Source organism: Silurus meridionalis, chromosome 1 (genome assembly GCF_014805685.1).
Source record: "Silurus meridionalis isolate SWU-2019-XX chromosome 1, ASM1480568v1, whole genome shotgun sequence".
In the NCBI taxonomy this organism is placed as follows: domain Eukaryota; kingdom Metazoa; phylum Chordata; class Actinopteri; order Siluriformes; family Siluridae; genus Silurus; species Silurus meridionalis.
In genome coordinates, this window is record NC_060884.1 from 12,960,396 (window position 1) to 12,979,920 (window position 19,525).

Consider the following 19,525-nt stretch of genomic DNA (forward strand, 5'->3'; position numbering starts at 1 on the left):
GTTTTTTCTTCTTTTTAAAACATCGCAAACTTGAAAAGTGTTTGTATTTCAGGAAGAGGTAAGTCTTCAACTATCTAGGGGAAGTTCATTCCACCTTGGTGCCAGAACAGAGAAGAGCCTTGAAGTTTACTACCTCTTACCCTGAGAGAAGGTGGTGCCAGTTGAGCAGTGCTGGAAGATCTTAGACGGCGTGGTGCAGTGCGAGGTGTGATGAGGTCTCAGGTAAGATGGTGCTGGTCCATTTTTGGCCTTTGAGGGCAAGCATCTATGTTTTGAATCTAATACGTGCAGTTACTGGAAGCCAATAGAGGGAGTCCAGTCTCGTAATGACAAGAGACTGAACAAGCACCTGGGACCTGTGTGGACAGAAATGGTCGAATCCTTCAGATGTTGTAGATCAGAAATCAGTAAGAAGGAGCCACATTAGCAACATGTAGGGCGGACAGTTGAATGTTCATAGTTACCCCAAGGTTGTGAGCAGTGGCTGAAGGGGAGAGCAAAGAGTCATGAAGAGTTATTCTGAGATCTTGACCTGGCGATGAATCACCTGGGATGACCACCAGTTCTGTTTTGTTTGGGTTGAATTTTAATTAATGAGCACTCATCCATGATAGAGATGTCCGTCAAGAATGCCAAGATCTGAGCGGAAGCTGTGGTATATGAGGGAGGAAAAGAAAAGATGAGTTAAGTGTCATCAGCATAGCAGTGGTAAGAAACATTACGATCACATTCATGTGATCCACAAATGTTTTTTTATTTCCTGCTAAGACTGCCAAGATCTATGTATCTTTCTGTATCTATAGAATTTGTCAAAAGATAGAGACTCAATTCACAGCGTGCGCTACTTGCATCTATGTAGTCAAAATAGTGAAGTGCGGCTCCTGAAGTGGGGTTTGGGGTTCCCGCTGTCAAATCTGTGTCTGTATTACAACACTATGAAGTCTGCTGGCAGACATTACACAATGCTTTGTGAAAACTAAATTAAAACTAAATAACTAAAAAAAATTAACATACAATTGAACTTTTTCTTTTATGGTATAGGTTTTATTTTATGATACATAATGTGAGCTATTATACTGTACATTATTAATACACATTTCTTATAAACAAAAGGGCTAGATTTTTTTATAATGTTTTTTAATCATTATTATTTATTACCTTTTTTACTTCAGATTCTAACTTTGCTTTAGTTTCATAATTTCAAAGTGTTGTAGCATAAACTTAAAGTACTATTTAATGACTCTTGTCACTTCTGAATCTGGTGTCTCAAAGCAGTCACATGGTCATGTATTGATTCAGTTTAAATTCAGTTTTATTTGTAGACCACTTTTAACAAAGGACATTGTCCTAAAGCAGCTTTATATAGCTCAAGATTTTATAAAGTTTAAATATTTAAGTTTAGTGCCTATACGTTTGTTTCTTATTTGAGTAAAAGACAGAAGGTGGAGATGGAGGTAGCAGAGTTGAAGATGCTGAGATTTTCACGGGGAGTGACGAGGATGGACAGGATTAGAATGATTAGATTAGCGCTTGTAGGACACTTTAGGGACAAAGTGAGAGAGGCCAGATTGAGATGGTTTGGACATGTGCAGCGGAGGGACATGGGGTATATCGGTAGGAGAATGCTGAGGATGGAGCTGCCAGGAAGGAGGAAAAGAGAAAGGCCAAAGAGGAGGTTTATTTATGTGGTGAGACATGAAGGTAGTTGGTTTGAAAGAGGCAGATGTAGAGGACAGAGTAGTATGGAGATGATGATCAAGCCAGTGGGGACAGAGGCGAGGAAGAATTCCCTTAGATGTTACAAGGAAGAAACCTTGACAGGAGCCAGACTCAAAAAGGAGCCCATCCTCATTTGGGTGACACCAAATGTCCATTCATTATAGTTTTATTATTGTTGATGTGTACTGTTTAGTGATAGGCGATTACATGCACAACTGTTCATGCAAAATCGCAGTCCTAAACCATTGTATAAGACTAGTGATACTAATTACAGTTTAAATCCCTCAAATCCATCCTCATAGTTTTTGTCCTGCTGGTCACGTGTTTTCGTTGGACGAATCAAGCAGCGGGGTTTTTCGTTCGCATCTTAAGCGCGGTATTTGTTGCTCCTCCTATCCTAATGGTGGCGCTGATGCGTTTCTTTTACCAGGCGAGTGAAACTCATTGCACATCCGGTTAGGGCGCCGCATTTCGTTTGGTCGTGAAGATGCCGAAGTAAGTTCGATAAATGGTGGTAATTGTTATATATTCATTCAAAATATATATTTTTGCTTTTTTTCCAAAATATTAAATCGCATTATATTCTGCGCTTCCGGTACGACTTTATTCCGTGATAAAGACGGTTCAGTTCCTGAGTAAACGAGCTAACATTGCTAGCTAGAGGTCTTACGGTGTTGCTAGCTGATATCTATTGTTGGTCTGAATAACGTGTATAGCGTGTATACAACCAGTAGTTTTATTAACGTGTTTATATATTCCTCGAACTGTCTTACATTCTATTTTACTAAACCGTAGTAAGTGAGAGTATTGCATGTGTACCTGCTGTTATTTGTACTCAGTTAGCTTGGTATTAGCAGGTCTGTCATTCATATTCCTGTACCCTCTGCTCCTGTTTTCAGGTTTTACTGTGATTACTGTGACACATACTTAACGCACGACTCGGTAGGTTTTTGCATTTTTAATTCACTTAAATTACTAGTGTTATGATTTTTGTTCAGAGTCATGTTTAAAGTAATAATGTTTATATATTTGGGCTGTCAATGGATTCAAATACTTAATCGCGATTTTCGTAGGTCAACTCACGATTAATCGCAAATTAATTGCACCTTTTTTTTTCTGTTCTAAATGTACCTTAAATAAATACTTTTGCAAATGTGTTATTAGTGAAACCAAACTCAACATATTGAGTCAAGACAAAATATTCTTGTTAATGTTTTAAAGTAATTATGCCGTTTTTAATTTCCGTTAATTATCAGGACACCAAATGGATCATTTGCTGTGTTTCCACACGGATGGTTTTAATCGCCGGATGTGTGCACAATGGCATATTTTGGTGCTTGATTTGAGACTTGGTGCATCGGTAAAACAAATGCTTAGTGATTAAAAATAATTTTTTGATTGAGTTTATTTTCTTTTATATCTGAGTAAAGACAGGACATCATGGAAAAAATGTGTGTTGCGTTGAATGTTTTAATTTTGCCTCTATTTTTTTCTATTTAAAGAAATGGTCAAGCAGAAATACACGGTGACACACGGAGTACATGATGCAGTACAGTAACCCGAGTGTTGGTTTTTGTTTTTCTCAGCCATCGGTAAGGAAGACTCACTGTAGTGGCCGCAAACACAAAGAGAATGTAAAAGACTACTATCAGAAATGGATGGAGGAGCAAGCGCAGAGCCTGATAGACAAGACTAGTAAGTATGCGTTCAGTGCTTGGACCCTGTAAGTCAAGTCATGTTAGATTTGATGTATTCATTTACATTAAACCATTTGGCAGATGATGTTATCTAGTGTGACTTATCTAGTGCACAAAGACTAAAAAAAAAGTGGTTCCAGATTCGTTTTGTGGATTTGATCAATTCTCTGTCCGTGTGTGTATCGCAGCTGCTGCTTTCCAGCAGGGGAAAATTCCACCCACGCCATTCCCAGGTGCTGCTCCTCCGGGTGGATCGCTGCTGCCTCATCCTAATATCAGTAAGTCTCATAGCTTTAGCAAAGTCTTATGAATAATAGCATTGTGGCAACACCTGTGATTTTAATCGTATTCAGGTTTCTACTGGTTCCTCAATTAGTTTCCTGAAATCTGTATTCGACCAAGTGTGAATGCTATTTTTAAGCTTTCTTGATTTCAGTGTGGTCTTAGAATTTCTTCAATCAAATGGTGAGGAAGAGGGTTGTTAATGGCAGTGAAGGAAAAGGTGGCAGGCTTTTTGTATATCGGTCAGCCTTTTGTGATGGTTTCACAGAGCATTCCTGAAAAATCCTGTCGTCCTTCATCTTCTTGTATGACTATAATCTGATCGTTTGCTGATTTTTCTTTTGTATGATTATATGCCATGCATCTGATATGCACTTTTTCAAGTGTTGCTAGATTAACAGATGAATAGAGTGCCAACTCTTTTAGTATTTGAACAGACACTACCCATCATTCCACCATACAAGGGCGTGGAATAAATTATCCTGATGTAATAATGTTGATCTTAAATAAGGGGGGAAAAATGGGGGCCAGTGTGGGTGCAGCTTTTCATTCCAACCAATCAAGTCCACACCAAATTCGACCTGTTTAAATCTAAGGATTTTCATTTTAAAAGGTGTGTGGCAGGTGTGGCTTTTGATTGGTTGGGGTAATACACATGCACAGTTTTTTCCCAGTTCATTTCAATCCATTTGAGAGCATTTAAAGAAAAAAGAGAGACAGATTTTCTTTCTTTTTTTTTTTTTTTTTTGTGTAAAAAAAGATTTCCCTTGGATCCTCCTCAGATCTTGATAGCTGGATGAATTCTTTCCTTCTATTGGTTCATTATTGCCACATCTGCATAAGTTATTTGTGTAAAGGGTTAATTTGGATGTTTCTTAAGCTTCAATGTACATTAGGAATGAGGAGTTTGTTCTGTGTTAAGTTGATTTGTTGCAGGCGCTCAAATCGCTGGCCCTTTAATATCATTAAAAGTGTACAGCATACCCTTATGTTATTACAGACACGCATATAATAAGACCAAATAAAAGAAAGCAAATGTGTTGTAGAATGGTAACAGTATTAAAATAGCCTAAATATTAGTTCATTTGGTAAGCTTTTGTTCTCTTCACCAGGTAGTTGGTTTACAAAAGGGAGCTGTAAACCCATAAAGCTGTAGATCAAGTAATAAAGCTTAGATTTTACCTTTTTGGGTGGAACTCACTTTTGGATGCTGGCAAAAAAAGCACTCTAAAAGGTTTAAGCTTGTTTGTTTTCTTAATGTAAGTCTGTCAGAATTGAAATCCACTGCTGAAATGACTTGCTAGAAGAGTGGTAGAAGAGGCTGATTTTCCATTACCCGTAATTGAGACGATACTTTGGTTCCGATCTATAGGTTTTTGTTGTATTTCCCAAACATAAAAATGTAAGAATATACATTTTCATGAAGGACATCATAAATGAGTTGTATAGACTATTCTGCGAGCCTGGTTTATTTCCATAGCACTTTTCACAACGGACATTGTCTCGAAGCAGCTTTACAGAATTTTAAAATTATAAAACAAAAGTTTTAAATATAAGTGAATTGTGTGCTGACCCCAAGTCTGGTGCATCTGTGGTAAGGAAAAACTCCCTTAGATGGTATGAGAGAAACCTTGAGAGGAACCAGGCTCGAAAGCAGAACCCAACCTCATTTGGATGATCTGAATCATAAAAACGATACATTTTCTAGTCTTGTACTGTCAGTTGAAGTTGTGGAACCAGGAGCTCCTGAGCAACTCATAAAATAGCTCAACATCTGAGCTCATAAATCCAACACCAACTTCTCCATGTCAGCGCATTTAAATGTTCAATGGCTGAGAAATATGTGGTATAAAAACCAGCCAAGTAGACTGTTTTAACGTTTTTTTTTCTGTCAAAATATTTTAGCCCAAACAGGCAGAGCTGAACTTGTTTTGGAATACTGCTTTCATTAAACATATAATTAATATGCACTGCAGTGGATGCCTTTTCTATCCATCATTAAACTGAAAGGATCTCCCACGCAGTGCTCTGCCACGAGCTGCATTTAAAAAATCTCTACATAAATAGCGTAACAATATAGACAGTAGCAATATTTTGCGCCTCCTTTTATCATTGCCCGTGTAGCCCGAAAGCAGTAAAGTTGAAAATGCGCAGTTTGCTCGTGTTGGGTTCTTGATGAAGTGCAATTTTCCGTGTTCTTAGCTGCACGATTAAAATGGCCCAAAATAGCCCGAATGTCCTGAAACGGTTCTTCGCTGTGATTACGGAAAGTTGATTAGTCTGTGCTGTGGGAGCATCAGCGCTGGATTGTTAAACCAAAAAAAAATACAGGAATTGCCTTAATGAACACTTCTACTTCAGTACAGACCGTGCCTAACATTGTGTTTTTGCATAAAAAAAGTTTAAACTTGTTTGCTGTTCATTTGCTGACATGGTGTGTTTGGATTCTAGGTGGACCTCCTAGGCCAGGCATGTTACCAGCTCCTCCAATGGGTGGCCCTCCAATGATGCCCATGATGGGTCCTCCTCCACATGGAATGATGCCTGGTGGTCCAGGTATGATGATTGTTGCTGTGAATCAATGTATACCCCCCTATATGTGGTGGTCTCTATATTGTATAAATGTTTGTCTACTAAAGTATTAGTTGAGTTGAGATTTTGCATTGTGATCAGGTTGGCCATAATTTACTTTTGCCTCCTGCAGGTCCAGGTATGCGGCCCCCAATGGGTGGGCATATGCAAATGATGCCAGGCCCCCACATGATGCGACCTCCTGCTCGGCCAATGATGCTACCTGTTAGACCCGGCATGGCTCGACCGGATCGATAGAAAGAACTGTTGTGCCATGATTGCCCTTTTCTTTGAAACAAAGACTCAGATGCACACATCAGCTTTGCCATTAAGTTCAGTGGTTTCAGCAACAGAAAATCATTGACTTTCATTTAACCAGACTCTTTTCTAACATGGATGTCCATCTTTTTCCCCCCAGGAAAATTTCTCATTTGTTAATTAAAATACAATGTGATATATCTCTAAGATTGGTTTAAGTTTTAGTGTTGTTTTTTAAGTTTAGTTTTTTGTTTGTTTTTAAGAATAGATTTCACAATAAAAAATAAACTTAAACTATGCTTCTTTTATGCTTCTGCTAATTGAAATTTAAAGGAAAGATATGATTTACTTTCCCCTTAAAGGAATTCGAAGGCTCCAGAATCAAGTACGGAAAACACAATTTGCTTAATAGGTGACACAATAAAAAGTGATTGAATTTTATTAGGTCATTTATATTGACGTGACAACTAAAGGAAAGAATTGTGAACATTTTATGTAACATTTTAGATTAGTCCCCAAAATAGACTTTGATGTTTATTTCATGGATACAAATGCTACAGCATTTGGCAAGTCTCTATCTTGACATCATAACCAAATACTCAGTGCAAACAAAATAAAGTGCAAGCGAAATACAGAAAATGTATGTGAGATATGAAGAGAGGGACATGCTTTTTTTTTTTATTATTAAATTTTTTTTTTTTATGTTAAATGTCCCGTCACATCATGAATAATGAGTAACAACACTAAGGTAAATGCTTATTTTCTCTTATTTCACAGTGTGATTTGAAGTTTAATACCTCCAGCTAAAGCCATGATCTAGATGTGTTGGCACAGTGCTCGTTCTGAATTGAATGAAAAGAATTACGCTTGCATTTCAGCTCTGATACGTTTCCAGCCCTGCTTTTTTTTTCAGTATTCTTGGCTCACGTTTTATAAAACTCCATCCATCCAAGCGTTTCTTGAAAGCGATCATTTTGTGAACAAAATCCTCACTCCTTTATTGCAGAGTGAGTGGATTATAAAGTTTAAAAGGAACATATTTTGCTATACTCAGGCTTTGGGATGTTCTCTATATCCAACTAAAGCTCATGTTAAGGAATGTAACTTCTCATTGACCACACTGAGCTGAAAACTTAAGATCCTATTCCAGATTCTCCATATTTCCAATATGCCTGTTATTTAAATAGTCGAGTAAACATGTTTATTCAAATAAATAAAAGACTAGCATGCTGTGGCTGCTGTTTGCACAGACCCACCTCACAAGCAAATGCTCAAATCTTCATTGTGACATTTTGTCTAAAACTCATCATAGGAGTAATCGCACAGTACTGGATCAATCTCCTCGTGCCGCGATTCTCTGCCTCTGAACGATCGACACATCATTTTCTCTCTCTTTCACTCACACATTATGATTCACCTGATTTCCACGTCTATTCACACCTTGGTGTCCGGAAACTTGAAAGGCGGAGTCAGCTACACAGGAAGAAATATATTTGATTTCAGAAATGTGAATTTTACCGTGGGCATCTAAATGAATTGTCTAGCATTATTGGTGTGTATTTAACAGTACAATTCTGATACATTCAAAATATTATACACATGAAGACAATGATAAGACAGAATGCAATGTGTTGAACAGGTCAATGAGAGGCAGATTAGGGAATGGAAGCAACTCAAATGGGACAAAAACCTGATGCTGATGGTGGGCGAAGGGAACCATGTGAATGCAAATGAATATGGATTCGAGGATTTTTTACGAACAAACTTAATTTTAACAATCGACCTCAGGAACAAGCAGAGACAAGCTTGAGCATGAACAACAGCCCAACACATACAAAGCAATCGTAACAGGAAACACTGAATTATAGACTTGCTGTGCATTAAATTCTACTTATTAAATATGCACTTTTTTTGTCTTGTAAAAAAAATACAACCCAGTAAAAATATGTTCTGTCGACATCAATTAAAATTGTCTATTATAAACGAATCATTGGGACCAGGATCTCCAAAGGGCTACTAAGGGTTATACAACTTCGCTGCTAGAGACTGAAAAGGGAAGGGGGGAATAAAAAAAACTCCACATTGTTTGGAACATTATTCTCTTCACTCATCCCCTCCACTGCTCCAGTATCTTTGATTAATCGATGATGTCCTTCATGATTACGCTGAATTAAAGCCTAAGCACCGAATTGTGAATTATTCGGTCAGTTTTTTCCCTCTCGGATCGAGCTGATCAGGTCATATTGACAAAACAAGCAATGATTTAAAAAGTAGGCATGAACACATATGCACAAATGCTGTATTTACTAAATGAAGGTACAATGTACGAATACAAATACAAAACTGCTTTGGGTTTCAAACCGTAAGTCATTCGGATTCATGCTGCAATATATCACACTTAGTCATAGCCCTGGTAGTGCCACATATATGCTAAAGTAAGGAGGAAGAACAATGATTAATAATGCAACCAACAACAATCATCATGATTTATCTATATACTGTATATAAAAAAAAACAAAAAAAAAACAAGACCATAACTGGGAGCTCGGGCCTCATGTTTGTGCTGTTGCTGTGCATTTGAACTTTATCAGGCCTCTGACCTGTTTCCATCTTTATTATTGCATTTCAAATCCCAAGCTAAGCTTTTTTTTATATGCAAAACTCAACATATGCGTAGCCACTTGTATGTTTTTCCTGTAGGACAAAGGAAAAGAGGTGAAAGGAAGCTCTGGGTGTGAATTGTGAACAGTGAACTGTGCACTGGTGTAGAAATAAGTGCTACAGAAATATGGGACAAGCTAGAAATAAGCAGTGGAGGTGGAGACAGATTTAGTGCTTGGGTGCAGAATATGAGGCATTTGTTACACGTTGGCATCTACAGAGGGGATGAACAGTATGTTTGAAATTATGGTTGACACCGGCACTGACAGAATTGCTGTTCCAAACTGAAATTTTGTACGCTAATGTTGCCTGGTTTATGTTTGTCCAAAAAAAAAAAAGAAAGAAATATCTAAACGGTACAGCTACCTCAACTACATGAAAATTGAGAAACAGCTACACTTCAGCTTGTGCTCAGAGATTTCACAGAGGCAAATTTCTTTGATATGAGGTCTGCTAACATTCAGCATTGTGATACAAAATAAAATGTCTGAAAAGTCAGGACTGCACAGACTATCAGACAGGAAATTTCAAGGAGGGTCACTGGAGGGCAGTGTCCAGGAAATCTAGACATAAAGTCGAAATGGAGAAGATGGCAGATGGCTCTCCAAGAAAACTACACAGGTGAGTTGTAGGGACAGAGAGAGATACAGATTGCGAGAGAAAGAGACAGAGACAGAGATCAGGGAACGTATCTTGCCCTGAGGGAGGCTACAATTCACAGTGAGAAGGCACAGGGCACTACAGTTCTCTCATGGGGCAAGTGGCTTAACAGGGCAGCTGGTTAGGACTGTTGTCCGCGCTTCAGAATATGGTGGTCTCGTACTTGGCACTGCAGGCCGGCCTGGAAGGGTCACGAGGGTCAAAGTGCCAGCTGCTGCCCAAGGACTGCACATCTGTCTCCTGCTCGATGGGCTCCATCTGCCAGGGAGGAGGGAGGGAGGGGTAAGACTGCAAATGCTCACCCACCACATGTGCCAGAGAATGGGCATGACACAGGAGAAATCACAGTGAACATTTACAATTTGCAACCTGGATATGGTTCCTGGATGCTGGTGAACTGAAACAGTGAGCGACTTCTGTCCTTCCATAGCCTTTTTGCGAAATGTCTCTGTCATTTTTTTTATTGAAAATGTATTCGCTTTTCTTAATTGCACTTATTACTCAGTTGTGTTCATTTTAAAATGAAGATTTATGTTACAGAGATGCTTTTAAACTCTGAGTAAGACAGTGAATATAAAGATTTTTTTTTTTATAGGAAGGAAAGGTACCTTGTCCTTCTTTTAGTTTTACAACTGTAATATTTTAATAGTCAGAATTAATGGCCTTGGGACAGGGTTGGTTCTGAGAAAAAAAAATATATAGTATACAACAGTTATGCATACACCCCTGTGCAATATCATTGAATATCAAATGATTGCACTATTTCAGTTTATAACAGTTTACTAGATCAAAAATATGGAACTCAATGCAATGAAAGACAGTACACATTTTATTACTGTGATTCATTCTCCATTCTGCAGAGAAAATGTTTTCAGCTGCTTGTTAGTTGAGGGGTTTTGTTGCTACTGTCTTTTTTTTTTTTTTTGGAAGTACGTAAGGTCATACTTTTCAAACTTTTTTTGAAGTCGTCATACTTTTTACTTTTTTCTTCTCCAGACTCTTGCATGATTTTAGCATGAGTCATCTTGTCAGTTTTTTGGCTTATATTCATGACGTCATCTATAAATGTCATCTCAGCAAAATCTTTTGCACTCATGAAGACAGAGACCGCCACACTTCCACCCCACCCTGCTTCACTGTCTGAAGTATGCATTCACTGTTTTAGTCCAGGATCCTGTCTGAGTCAAACAAAATGTATTTTAATTCCATTTAAAAAAATAATGTGCTCCCAATATTTATCAGGTTTCTTTGTATAATCTTTATTTGCCACAGAGCAAGCAAGGGATTTTGTCTATAGAGGCTGATGTTATTCAATGATCTTCTTACTCTCTGAGAAATCGTTGAAAACCCCTGTACCAATTCTGACTACATCTGTTTTCAGCGTCGTTTACAAAACTTTCCATTGTGTCATTTTAGCAGGATGACCACTGCAGCTCTGGTTAGTAGTATTATAGCGTGTTCTATATCTGCTGATTACTTCTGCATCTGTGTTTTGACTGATCTTTAGTAGGTTTTCTACTAGTAGCTTTATGCATCACAATTCCTCTGGTAATTTTATTCTATGTGACGCATGATGCAGAGAAACAGAGCCAATTAGCTGTTCCATTTTATAATCATGTTTATGCAAATTGGGTTGATAGCAAATCAAAGGTGTAGCTCAGTTTAGTTTAAATGATTACAGGCATTCATTGGATTGAGTTTGTACTTTGGGGTCTGTAATTTCACTGTAGTCTTTCTAAAGGTATTTGTTTTTGATTGTATATAAAAGGTAATACTCTATTTCCAACTGTGAATTTTTTCTCTAGGAACGATTTGAGAAATAATACAATTATTGAGAGGCGTTTAAATTGTAAGATTTACATCATTTGACATTTAAATGATATTGTACAACATTGAACAAAACAGAATTGTACAAAAGATTTTACTCCATTTAAAAATATACTCAAATGAAAGTCCAATTAAGTAGTTTTCTTTTACCTTTTTACACGAAAAGACTATTTCTAAATGTCCACTATGCCTTCTTTCAGTTTTAATGTTGTTGTCATGTGTATAGGTAACAATATGGAGTTAATTGATGAATAAATCAGTTAAATAAATAAAAGTTAAATATCCTTTAAATAATCAATATTTGTCATTAGCTACAATTTGACTACAACAACAATTACATTAGCTGCTGGAATTGATGCTAGTCTTATCTGAGATTAGCAAAGAAATAAGAAAATCAACACTGTGCTGAGATGCAGTTCTGACTAAAGGGTCATTATCACCTGAAGTGCTTTCATCTACTTATACCGCAGCGATGTGCCAACAAAAACAATTTTAACATTTATTTATGAAAGACACATTACTCTTTTTATACCATTTTCAGTTAATTGTAATGTTTTTAACCAATTTTAGACTATTGAACTTGAGACAAATTGAACTATTTTATTATATCAGCTTTAAACATTCACTTCCTCGTGAGACTCTCTTTTTTTTTTTCTCTTGGGTTTAAATTGTAGCTTATCCTAATACAAAGAAACCTCAGACCTCTGTCCCAAAGATTCTCCTTTGTGGAGAATTCATTTAAACCTTCTGACCAGTTATATTCAAGAATTCAACAGCACTGGGGTATAAGATATTGTGTAACCCTAGGTGATGCAAATTTAGTTTTCAAAAAGCGCAATCATCTTCTGAGCAAATCACAAAAAAAATCAAGAGGCACCAAAATCTTAAAAATAAATACTACTTTTTTTTTATCTTCTCCTTAAAACTCTTTAATACACACTAACACTATTATATTTCAATCTTTAAAGTGTTTCTACATCAGAATTCACTTTTTTGGACCAAAGGGTTCGTTCTTTCTGAATTTTTGCATATGGGCTATTCATCATGGGAAAAATGTTTTTACATTACATTAATAATATCACAATTATAGTGGTATTTCAATTACAAAAACAAATGTTAGGCAAAGCAAAGGAATGTGAAAAATGATCACAGTCCTGTAAAAAAAAAGCATCCCTGAGAAAGTAAGTAACCCATTTTTTGTATTTTAAGGTCAGTGGCTTATGAACCGAAAAAACAAACAAACATAACTATAGGCAGAAAAGTATAGAAAAGTTAAATAATGACAAGTGAAAGGAAATTAGTTAAAGCTGGAAATGGTCAGAGGAGGGAATGGGAAGGTGTGAGGCTAGGTCTGAGAGAGAGGGAAATGGAAAGAAGGGAAGAAGGAGTAATAGAGAGTAGAACCTGAACTCCAGGGCTGACAGAGGGCAGCGGGAGGTAGGAGGAGCGGTGGGAAGAACAGGTGTGACAGTAGCAGCAGCGGCATTCGGGCACAGGAACACCCTGTGAAGGAGGGGAAATGAGAGCACACGGACAGGAATGTACACATTAAAGGCCAAATACAACAACACAGGACAAGTAAAAAAAAAAAATCAAGTAGAACCTGGTTTGAGTTTTAGCTGAGAACCACAGGAACCAATTCATTGTGGATAAAATATAATATATTTTTGGGGCATAATAACCATGCCAGCCAATATCACAGGTGCCATTAAATTATTAAATAGGCCTTTAATTGTCACATATACATTACAACACAGTAAATAAATTTCTTCGCATATCCCAACTGGTTCGGAAGCTGGGGTTAAGGGCCTTGCTCAAGGGCCCAGGAGTGGCAGCTTCCTGGGGCTTGAACCCGGACCTTCTGAACAGTAACCCAGAGCCTTAACCACTGAGGTACCGCTTTTAAATATTGTGTAATATGTGCTAGGAAAACAATCTCACAATGTACATGATTTAATTTATTTACAGTGTCCTGCATGTACACTTGAAACTGTGGAAATATATATATCATATAGAAGAATTGCCTTCTCGTTGTAACACATCTCACTTATCACATATAAACAAATATGGTGATGAGGAAGTAATGCATCTATGCATGGTAAGAATTGTATTTATTTCAAGCATCTAAAGCAGAAGAAGGCAAAACATGCAATAAAAGATATCTGAAACCTGTGCTAAACCTGATGATTGGTAAGTTACAGGCAATAACATGGGATATTATATCTTTTTGTGTTTAAGATTTTAACTGCATTTTGGAATTTTGGAGACTGAGGTAAGCTAACCTTAAGTTGATCTGTATTATAAGTAATAAGCAATATTATAATTTTCACAAGTCCCACTGCTTTCCGGCTGGGTATCAAAACAGTAAGCTTTAATGTTTGTTTATTTTAGAAACTAGAGAATGTTGACATGCTGTGCATCCCTTCAAACCCAATCACTTAGTTGACAAATTTTTCACACAGTTTGCATGGTAATACATGCTGACCGAAAAGGTCCTGTGAGAAAACAACGTTATATTTATTCGGGGGAACTTAAGAAATTAGTTAAGCTGTTTTTAACTTTCAACACTGGAAGGCAAAGACAAACACATCTCTGAAACATTTTAAGTGAAAATCTTTGAATCTATCTATCTATCTATCTATCTATCTATCTATCTATCTATCTATCTATCTATCTATCTATCTATCTATCTATCTATCCATCCATCCATCCATCCATCCATCCATCCATCCATCCATCCATCCATCCATCCATACATACATCCATCCATACATCCATCCATCCATCACACCTTACTGTGATACCCAAATAATGTGCTCCTGTATGATGTGAATGTTTTGTTAAATACAAGATTATATATGTATAAATGTTTTAAGTGCTATGAGAGTGATGTTTTGATGCTTTGTTATGATTGAATTGTCAAGCAGTACTACATGCTGCTGGTGGTCCAAGCTACGTATATGTAGTTCTGATCTATAGGCTTTGGATCAATCACATTAACCCAAGGTCAATTTCAACATGTATTTCAACAAGCGTTGTTTCTTAAAATTGACTGACCGAAAATCTTTTTTCCACTCAAAAAGTGTTCTTTCAAAGCATGAAAATGAAAATACCTTTGATTCCAATGTGTATTCTATATTTCAGATGATTAATACAAATCTATAGGGAGTGCAGTTCAGCTTTTTATATTACAATATTAATAATTGTTTAGTATGTTATTTACTAGTTATTTTATATGTAACTTACCACTGTGCGGCGCATGCTGTTTCGCGATGACACCGGCCTGCTGCTTTTGGGTTCCATGATTTCCAAGTTTGCCCCACTGTAGGAACTGTGACGTCGAGTTTTCTGTGCCTGAAGTGCCATATGATAGGCTACTTCAAATGCCTGTCCCAGAGTCAAGATGATCTCATAGGTTTTTGTCTGTAGTTGTAAAAGACAGAGGTGACTATAATTAATAGAGGAAATGCAAAGTTATGTTAAAGACACACCTGACACAGAGAAAGTCTTGTTAATGATTATTTTAAAACCATTTGTTCACGAGGAGTGTTACTATTTCAGTATTAAAAAAAAGAGGTTTCATTCCGATATATAATCGTACCTAATGAGAGACCTACCACTTCGACTGTAGTGAAAACATGGCAGAAGTGGTGCCCCGACTTCAGGTCTTTTGTAATGTATGCAAAAGTGCGAAGTTCATCGGGATCCTGAGCTGCACAGGAGATGTTCTGGATCTCATGCTCCGCCACAATAGCCTACAGGGGCCACAATATTCAAACATGAGGGCATTTTTTTACAAACTAAAACATTTTCATTCCAAAGAACTAACTTACACTTCATCCTACCTTAGAGGCTGCATCAATGAACTTGACTCCTTTATAGGTGATTGAGAGGATTATGACAGGGCCTTTCCGGTGATCCTTTGATTTCTGATAAACAAGATGGAAAGAGGCAGCGTAAGTTTATAAGTGTTCTGAATCTGAGCTGGTTAGTTTGAGGTATTTATGCTGCCGTTCTGTATTAGTCCACTGACTTTGACTGTAATGCTGCATTCAGAAAATTATAAATGTATACCCTTATTCTTGCACAGGCTTCCTGTGTTGATTCAATACCTCGGAGGTCTCTGATGATCACAGACCCAAGATACTATAAAGACAAAAATACAGAAATATTTTCAGTGTCATTTAAGTATAAAGTCTTTGCTTTGCCTGTCAGTCCAAATATAGACAACCCACATTTCAAAAGACGGACTTCACAGTAAAAATTAATTAGTACATGCATTTATTACAGTATTCATAAAGCATATATGCAAATTAAGTATAATATTTTATTTGCACATAAAACAAGATTTAGAGTTTAATCTTTAATCACATTACTCTGTGGAGTTTTTGGTGGTCTTTGGTTTATTAAATATCTCGTAAACATTTTTTTTATGCATACATATGCATACGCTTCTAAAAGAATGACTTACACTAGCTTCATAGCAACAAGCCTCTGTGATGAGCTTGTCAGGATGGTGGTGCCAGGTGGAGACAGTGGTGTATGTGGGCTGGCTTGGGTTCCGTCGGGATTCTTTGTTTCGATCTGCATGCCGGTCCTTTATAAACATACCAATAAATGGTAAAAACAACACAAAATCGATAACCTTAATAAATAACCTTTTGGGTATTCCTCAATTATTTTACTAACTATGTTAACTTGGTGTACCTATCTAGCCAATGCACACCTTTGAACTTACAATTTTACAAATACTGATGAAACAATGTTTACAATTAAGTAAAGCATTGTGGCTATATACAGCTTTAGCAGCATCCTACCAGACATCAGTCTCAAATGGTGCCCAAACCACCTGACTTCTCTTCTCTCTGAGGCTGCATATAGACTTCTATGAATTGTATGCATTATGGATTCATGATTGGTTAGTTTGCACTAGTTTCAGTGGAAAGAGTATCAATTCCTCCTGCCAACAAAGCATGCCCAGTTTTACTCTCTTGGCTTCCAGGTTGGCTGTGGCATCTTTTGTTGTGCCACTCTGGAGCTGTACTCATAATTAATGGCCAATATGGGTTTTTCAGTGGCTGACGCTAATGATGACTGGCAGCAACACCGTATAGCCAAAGGTTTGTAGACACCTGACAATCACATTTGTATGTCTGGCCTGTACATCTTCCCTAAAGTGTTGTCAGAAATTTGAAAGCATACAGTTTCTGGAAGGCTCAAATACAGATGTGATGGTCAGGTGTCCACAAACTTTTGTAGACAAACGCCAAGGAGCACAAAGTGAGGTCCAGGAAGACATATTTCGCTAACCCCCTGAACAACCTCGGGATGAACAGCAAACGTGTGCCAGGCCTCATTACGCTACATCAGTGCCTTTTCTACACTGATGCTTTTGTGGCTGAATAATTTGGAATTAGTGTTTAAAAAGCACATTTGGGTGCGATGATCAGGTTTCAACAACCCTTCGGCTACACTGTACCACAGAACAATATAATTCCATGCATGCAAAGTGAGCAAACCATTAACGATATGCTCGTTAAATTTGACTGCATTCCTATAAATGGTAATTTAGATTTACTTTATACTTGAGCTAATCTCTTCAAGTTTGATTTCCAAAATTGGAAATTTGTCTAGATAATTGTCTCTAATAACACAGAAAAAAAATCTGAAAAATACATGTTCTTATCGACATAGCAGCCTGTATTGCTCAGCCCTATGCTGATCTGCAATATTTTGTATGTGGTAGGGGTTGCATGCATACCATTTTTTTACTATTGGACCAGTAAATCAAAAATGTAGTCATTTTAACGCGCTTATGTGCAGAAGCTGGCGGCACAACTAAACCCACTGATCAAGTGAGAGCGCAGCCTAGTATGGAAAACTTCTTATAGCTTAATAATGAAAACGTTCTAGCTTAATGATCAATATAGGGTGCAGTGTCTACAGCAATGCCTTGGATGTTTTGTTATTCTCATCTTCTGCCTCAGTAGCACCTAAAAACAAGCCGTCATTTGCCTCTGATCTACCAAAACCAGCTGAATAGAAGCCTGTGTTGCATTTGCACACTGGCACAATCCATTAAAGCAAAAAAAGGTAAAAAAAAATCTTTTCCCAAAATAATCTTGTGTGGTTGACTGCAGCATTGTTTCATCTTGTCTAAAACATTTTCAGACTGACAATTGTTAAATTGGAAAGTACTTTCCTTGACTGTCTTATTGTGTGTGGTATGCACTACAGAGTGTTTACTCACTAAACAATAGAAATCAAACAAATTATACAGAGGCTAGAGTAAACACCGATTGTCTTCTATAAATCGTGGTTAATACAATTGAGTGCAGTAACATTAATGCAATCAATTAAGTGAAGTTAATTAACTATTTAAGTGCTAAGAGCTAATACATGCTTATTTCTCTGGGAACCCCAATGCTGGTGCTTTCTCTGAGGCATGTCATTGTGCTTGAAGGCAGTATGCACTAGCAGCAGTGAATAAATGTGTGGGCTCAAGCACTTTTTTTTAATTGGCCAGGCTTACATGATGATTATCTTAAAATGCTTGATATCAGACTAATTAATCAAATTGGCTAATCATTTGGTAGGCTTCTACAATTGACCCTATTCTTTTGGTCACTATCCACATACTATTAACATGATGATGATGATAGGAATGGTTAGTGACCAGTAAACAGAAACCTGCTTCTACATCCACACCACAGACTGGTATAGAAACTGTACCACTGCTTATGCTAGGTTATATTTCCACAAAATGGTATAGAAATTGTACCACTGCTTTTGGTAACTTTCCAATCCCACCCATATTGCCCCAAAGAGACACTGCTATTTAATATTTTTACACACTACGCTGAGAGTTTTACTTCCTGAGATTTGAACCCTCAATTGGTATCCACTGCCTGAAGCCTATCTACTGTGAGAAATCTAGAATACGAATAAATCACATTGCTGATAAAGTTTGATCCTGGAAACCTTATGCGGATGTAAAGAAAAGAAATCTATTCAATTTCAACCTAAAACACCTACTCAGACTCTTTGCCTATTAGACCAGCATTCATTGTTTCACCCTGTAAGTTGTAAATCCATAATATTGTTACACATCACCATTTTGGGTTTAACACATGGGTGGCCTACTTGCTAAAGATTTACACACCAGTTACACACCATTTACATACCATTTGCAACACCAGCCGCAGACCAAAGAAGGATGTACATTTCATAGTTTAAGATTCCAGTAATTGGCCACATTTCTACACATTGCTGATGACTACTACTACTGTATCAGTACAGAATACTTAAACTGTTGACCAGAACGTCTTCATGAAGGTGTAAACTATTTAAAATATTTTTTTTTTTTGCCAAGCCAGTCAACTCTCACATTGAGACAATTCAACTTAACATAATTTGATTATTATGGATAAATGAATATCAAAGCAAATAGATGTACACTAATTAATACTTAATATGGCAATTCATGTAACATTACATAAGGAGGTCTAGTCAGCCTTAAACAGGACCAAAAAATCTAGATGTTTTTTTCCCTATAAATTTAAAAGATGATCAGATTCTATCGTTGAATCATTTTTTAAATCGATTCAAATTAACATATATGTTTGGGTGATTTGGGACAGATTTTAAAATACAGTAAGTGGAAAAAAGTAGAAAAAGCATTTCATGGATATTTGAATGAATGCATGGCACACATAGTGTTAAATGATGGATTGATGAATTTTGTGAGCAAGGACTACCGTGTTTCCCCGAAAATATGACCGGGTCTTATATAAATTTTTGTCTTGTCTTATATTTTCATGTACAACAATCTACCGGTACATTTAATTATG

The 19,525-nt window shown here is 37.0% G+C and overlaps 2 protein-coding genes across 7 annotated transcripts in view; one reads left to right on the top strand and one right to left on the bottom strand.

Annotated features, from left to right (window-relative positions):
* Positions 1–2,090: 2,090 nt before the first annotated feature.
* Positions 2,091–6,734, top strand: snrpc (small nuclear ribonucleoprotein polypeptide C). The gene is made up of 6 exons (XM_046849258.1): positions 2,091–2,214; positions 2,619–2,661; positions 3,306–3,414; positions 3,605–3,694; positions 6,150–6,254; positions 6,403–6,734. The coding sequence occupies exons 1-6, from the start codon at positions 2,207–2,209 to the stop codon at positions 6,525–6,527; spliced, it is 480 nt and encodes a 159-aa protein (XP_046705214.1). The 5' UTR covers positions 2,091–2,206; the 3' UTR covers positions 6,528–6,734.
* anks1ab (ankyrin repeat and sterile alpha motif domain containing 1Ab) overlaps positions 6,693–19,525 on the bottom strand; it is a 31,608-nt gene continuing 18,775 nt past the window's right edge. For 3 of the 6 annotated variants that reach the window (XM_046849209.1, XM_046849200.1, XM_046849245.1), the window contains 7 exons: positions 16,147–16,272; positions 15,750–15,821; positions 15,521–15,604; positions 15,293–15,430; positions 14,922–15,098; positions 13,080–13,178; positions 8,810–10,106 (listed from right to left, as the gene is read on the bottom strand). In XM_046849209.1, coding sequence (XP_046705165.1) covers positions 9,990–10,106; positions 13,080–13,178; positions 14,922–15,098; positions 15,293–15,430; positions 15,521–15,604; positions 15,750–15,821; positions 16,147–16,272 — 813 coding nt within the window. In that variant the 3' untranslated portion in view covers positions 8,810–9,989. Of the gene's footprint in view, positions 8,001–8,809; positions 10,107–13,079; positions 13,179–14,921; positions 15,099–15,292; positions 15,431–15,520; positions 15,605–15,749; positions 15,822–16,146; positions 16,273–19,525 lie in introns of those variants that run through there. The other 3 variants (XM_046849218.1, XM_046849227.1, XM_046849236.1) reach the window with 3 other exon arrangements.

Coding starts and splice junctions, on each gene's coding strand:
- snrpc (XM_046849258.1), top strand. Junction 3,695..6,149: donor GCTGCCTCATCCTAATATCA/GTAAGTCTCATA, acceptor TTTGGATTCTAG/GTGGACCTCCTAGGCCAGGC. Junction 6,255..6,402: donor AATGATGCCTGGTGGTCCAG/GTATGATGATTG, acceptor TGCCTCCTGCAG/GTCCAGGTATGCGGCCCCCA.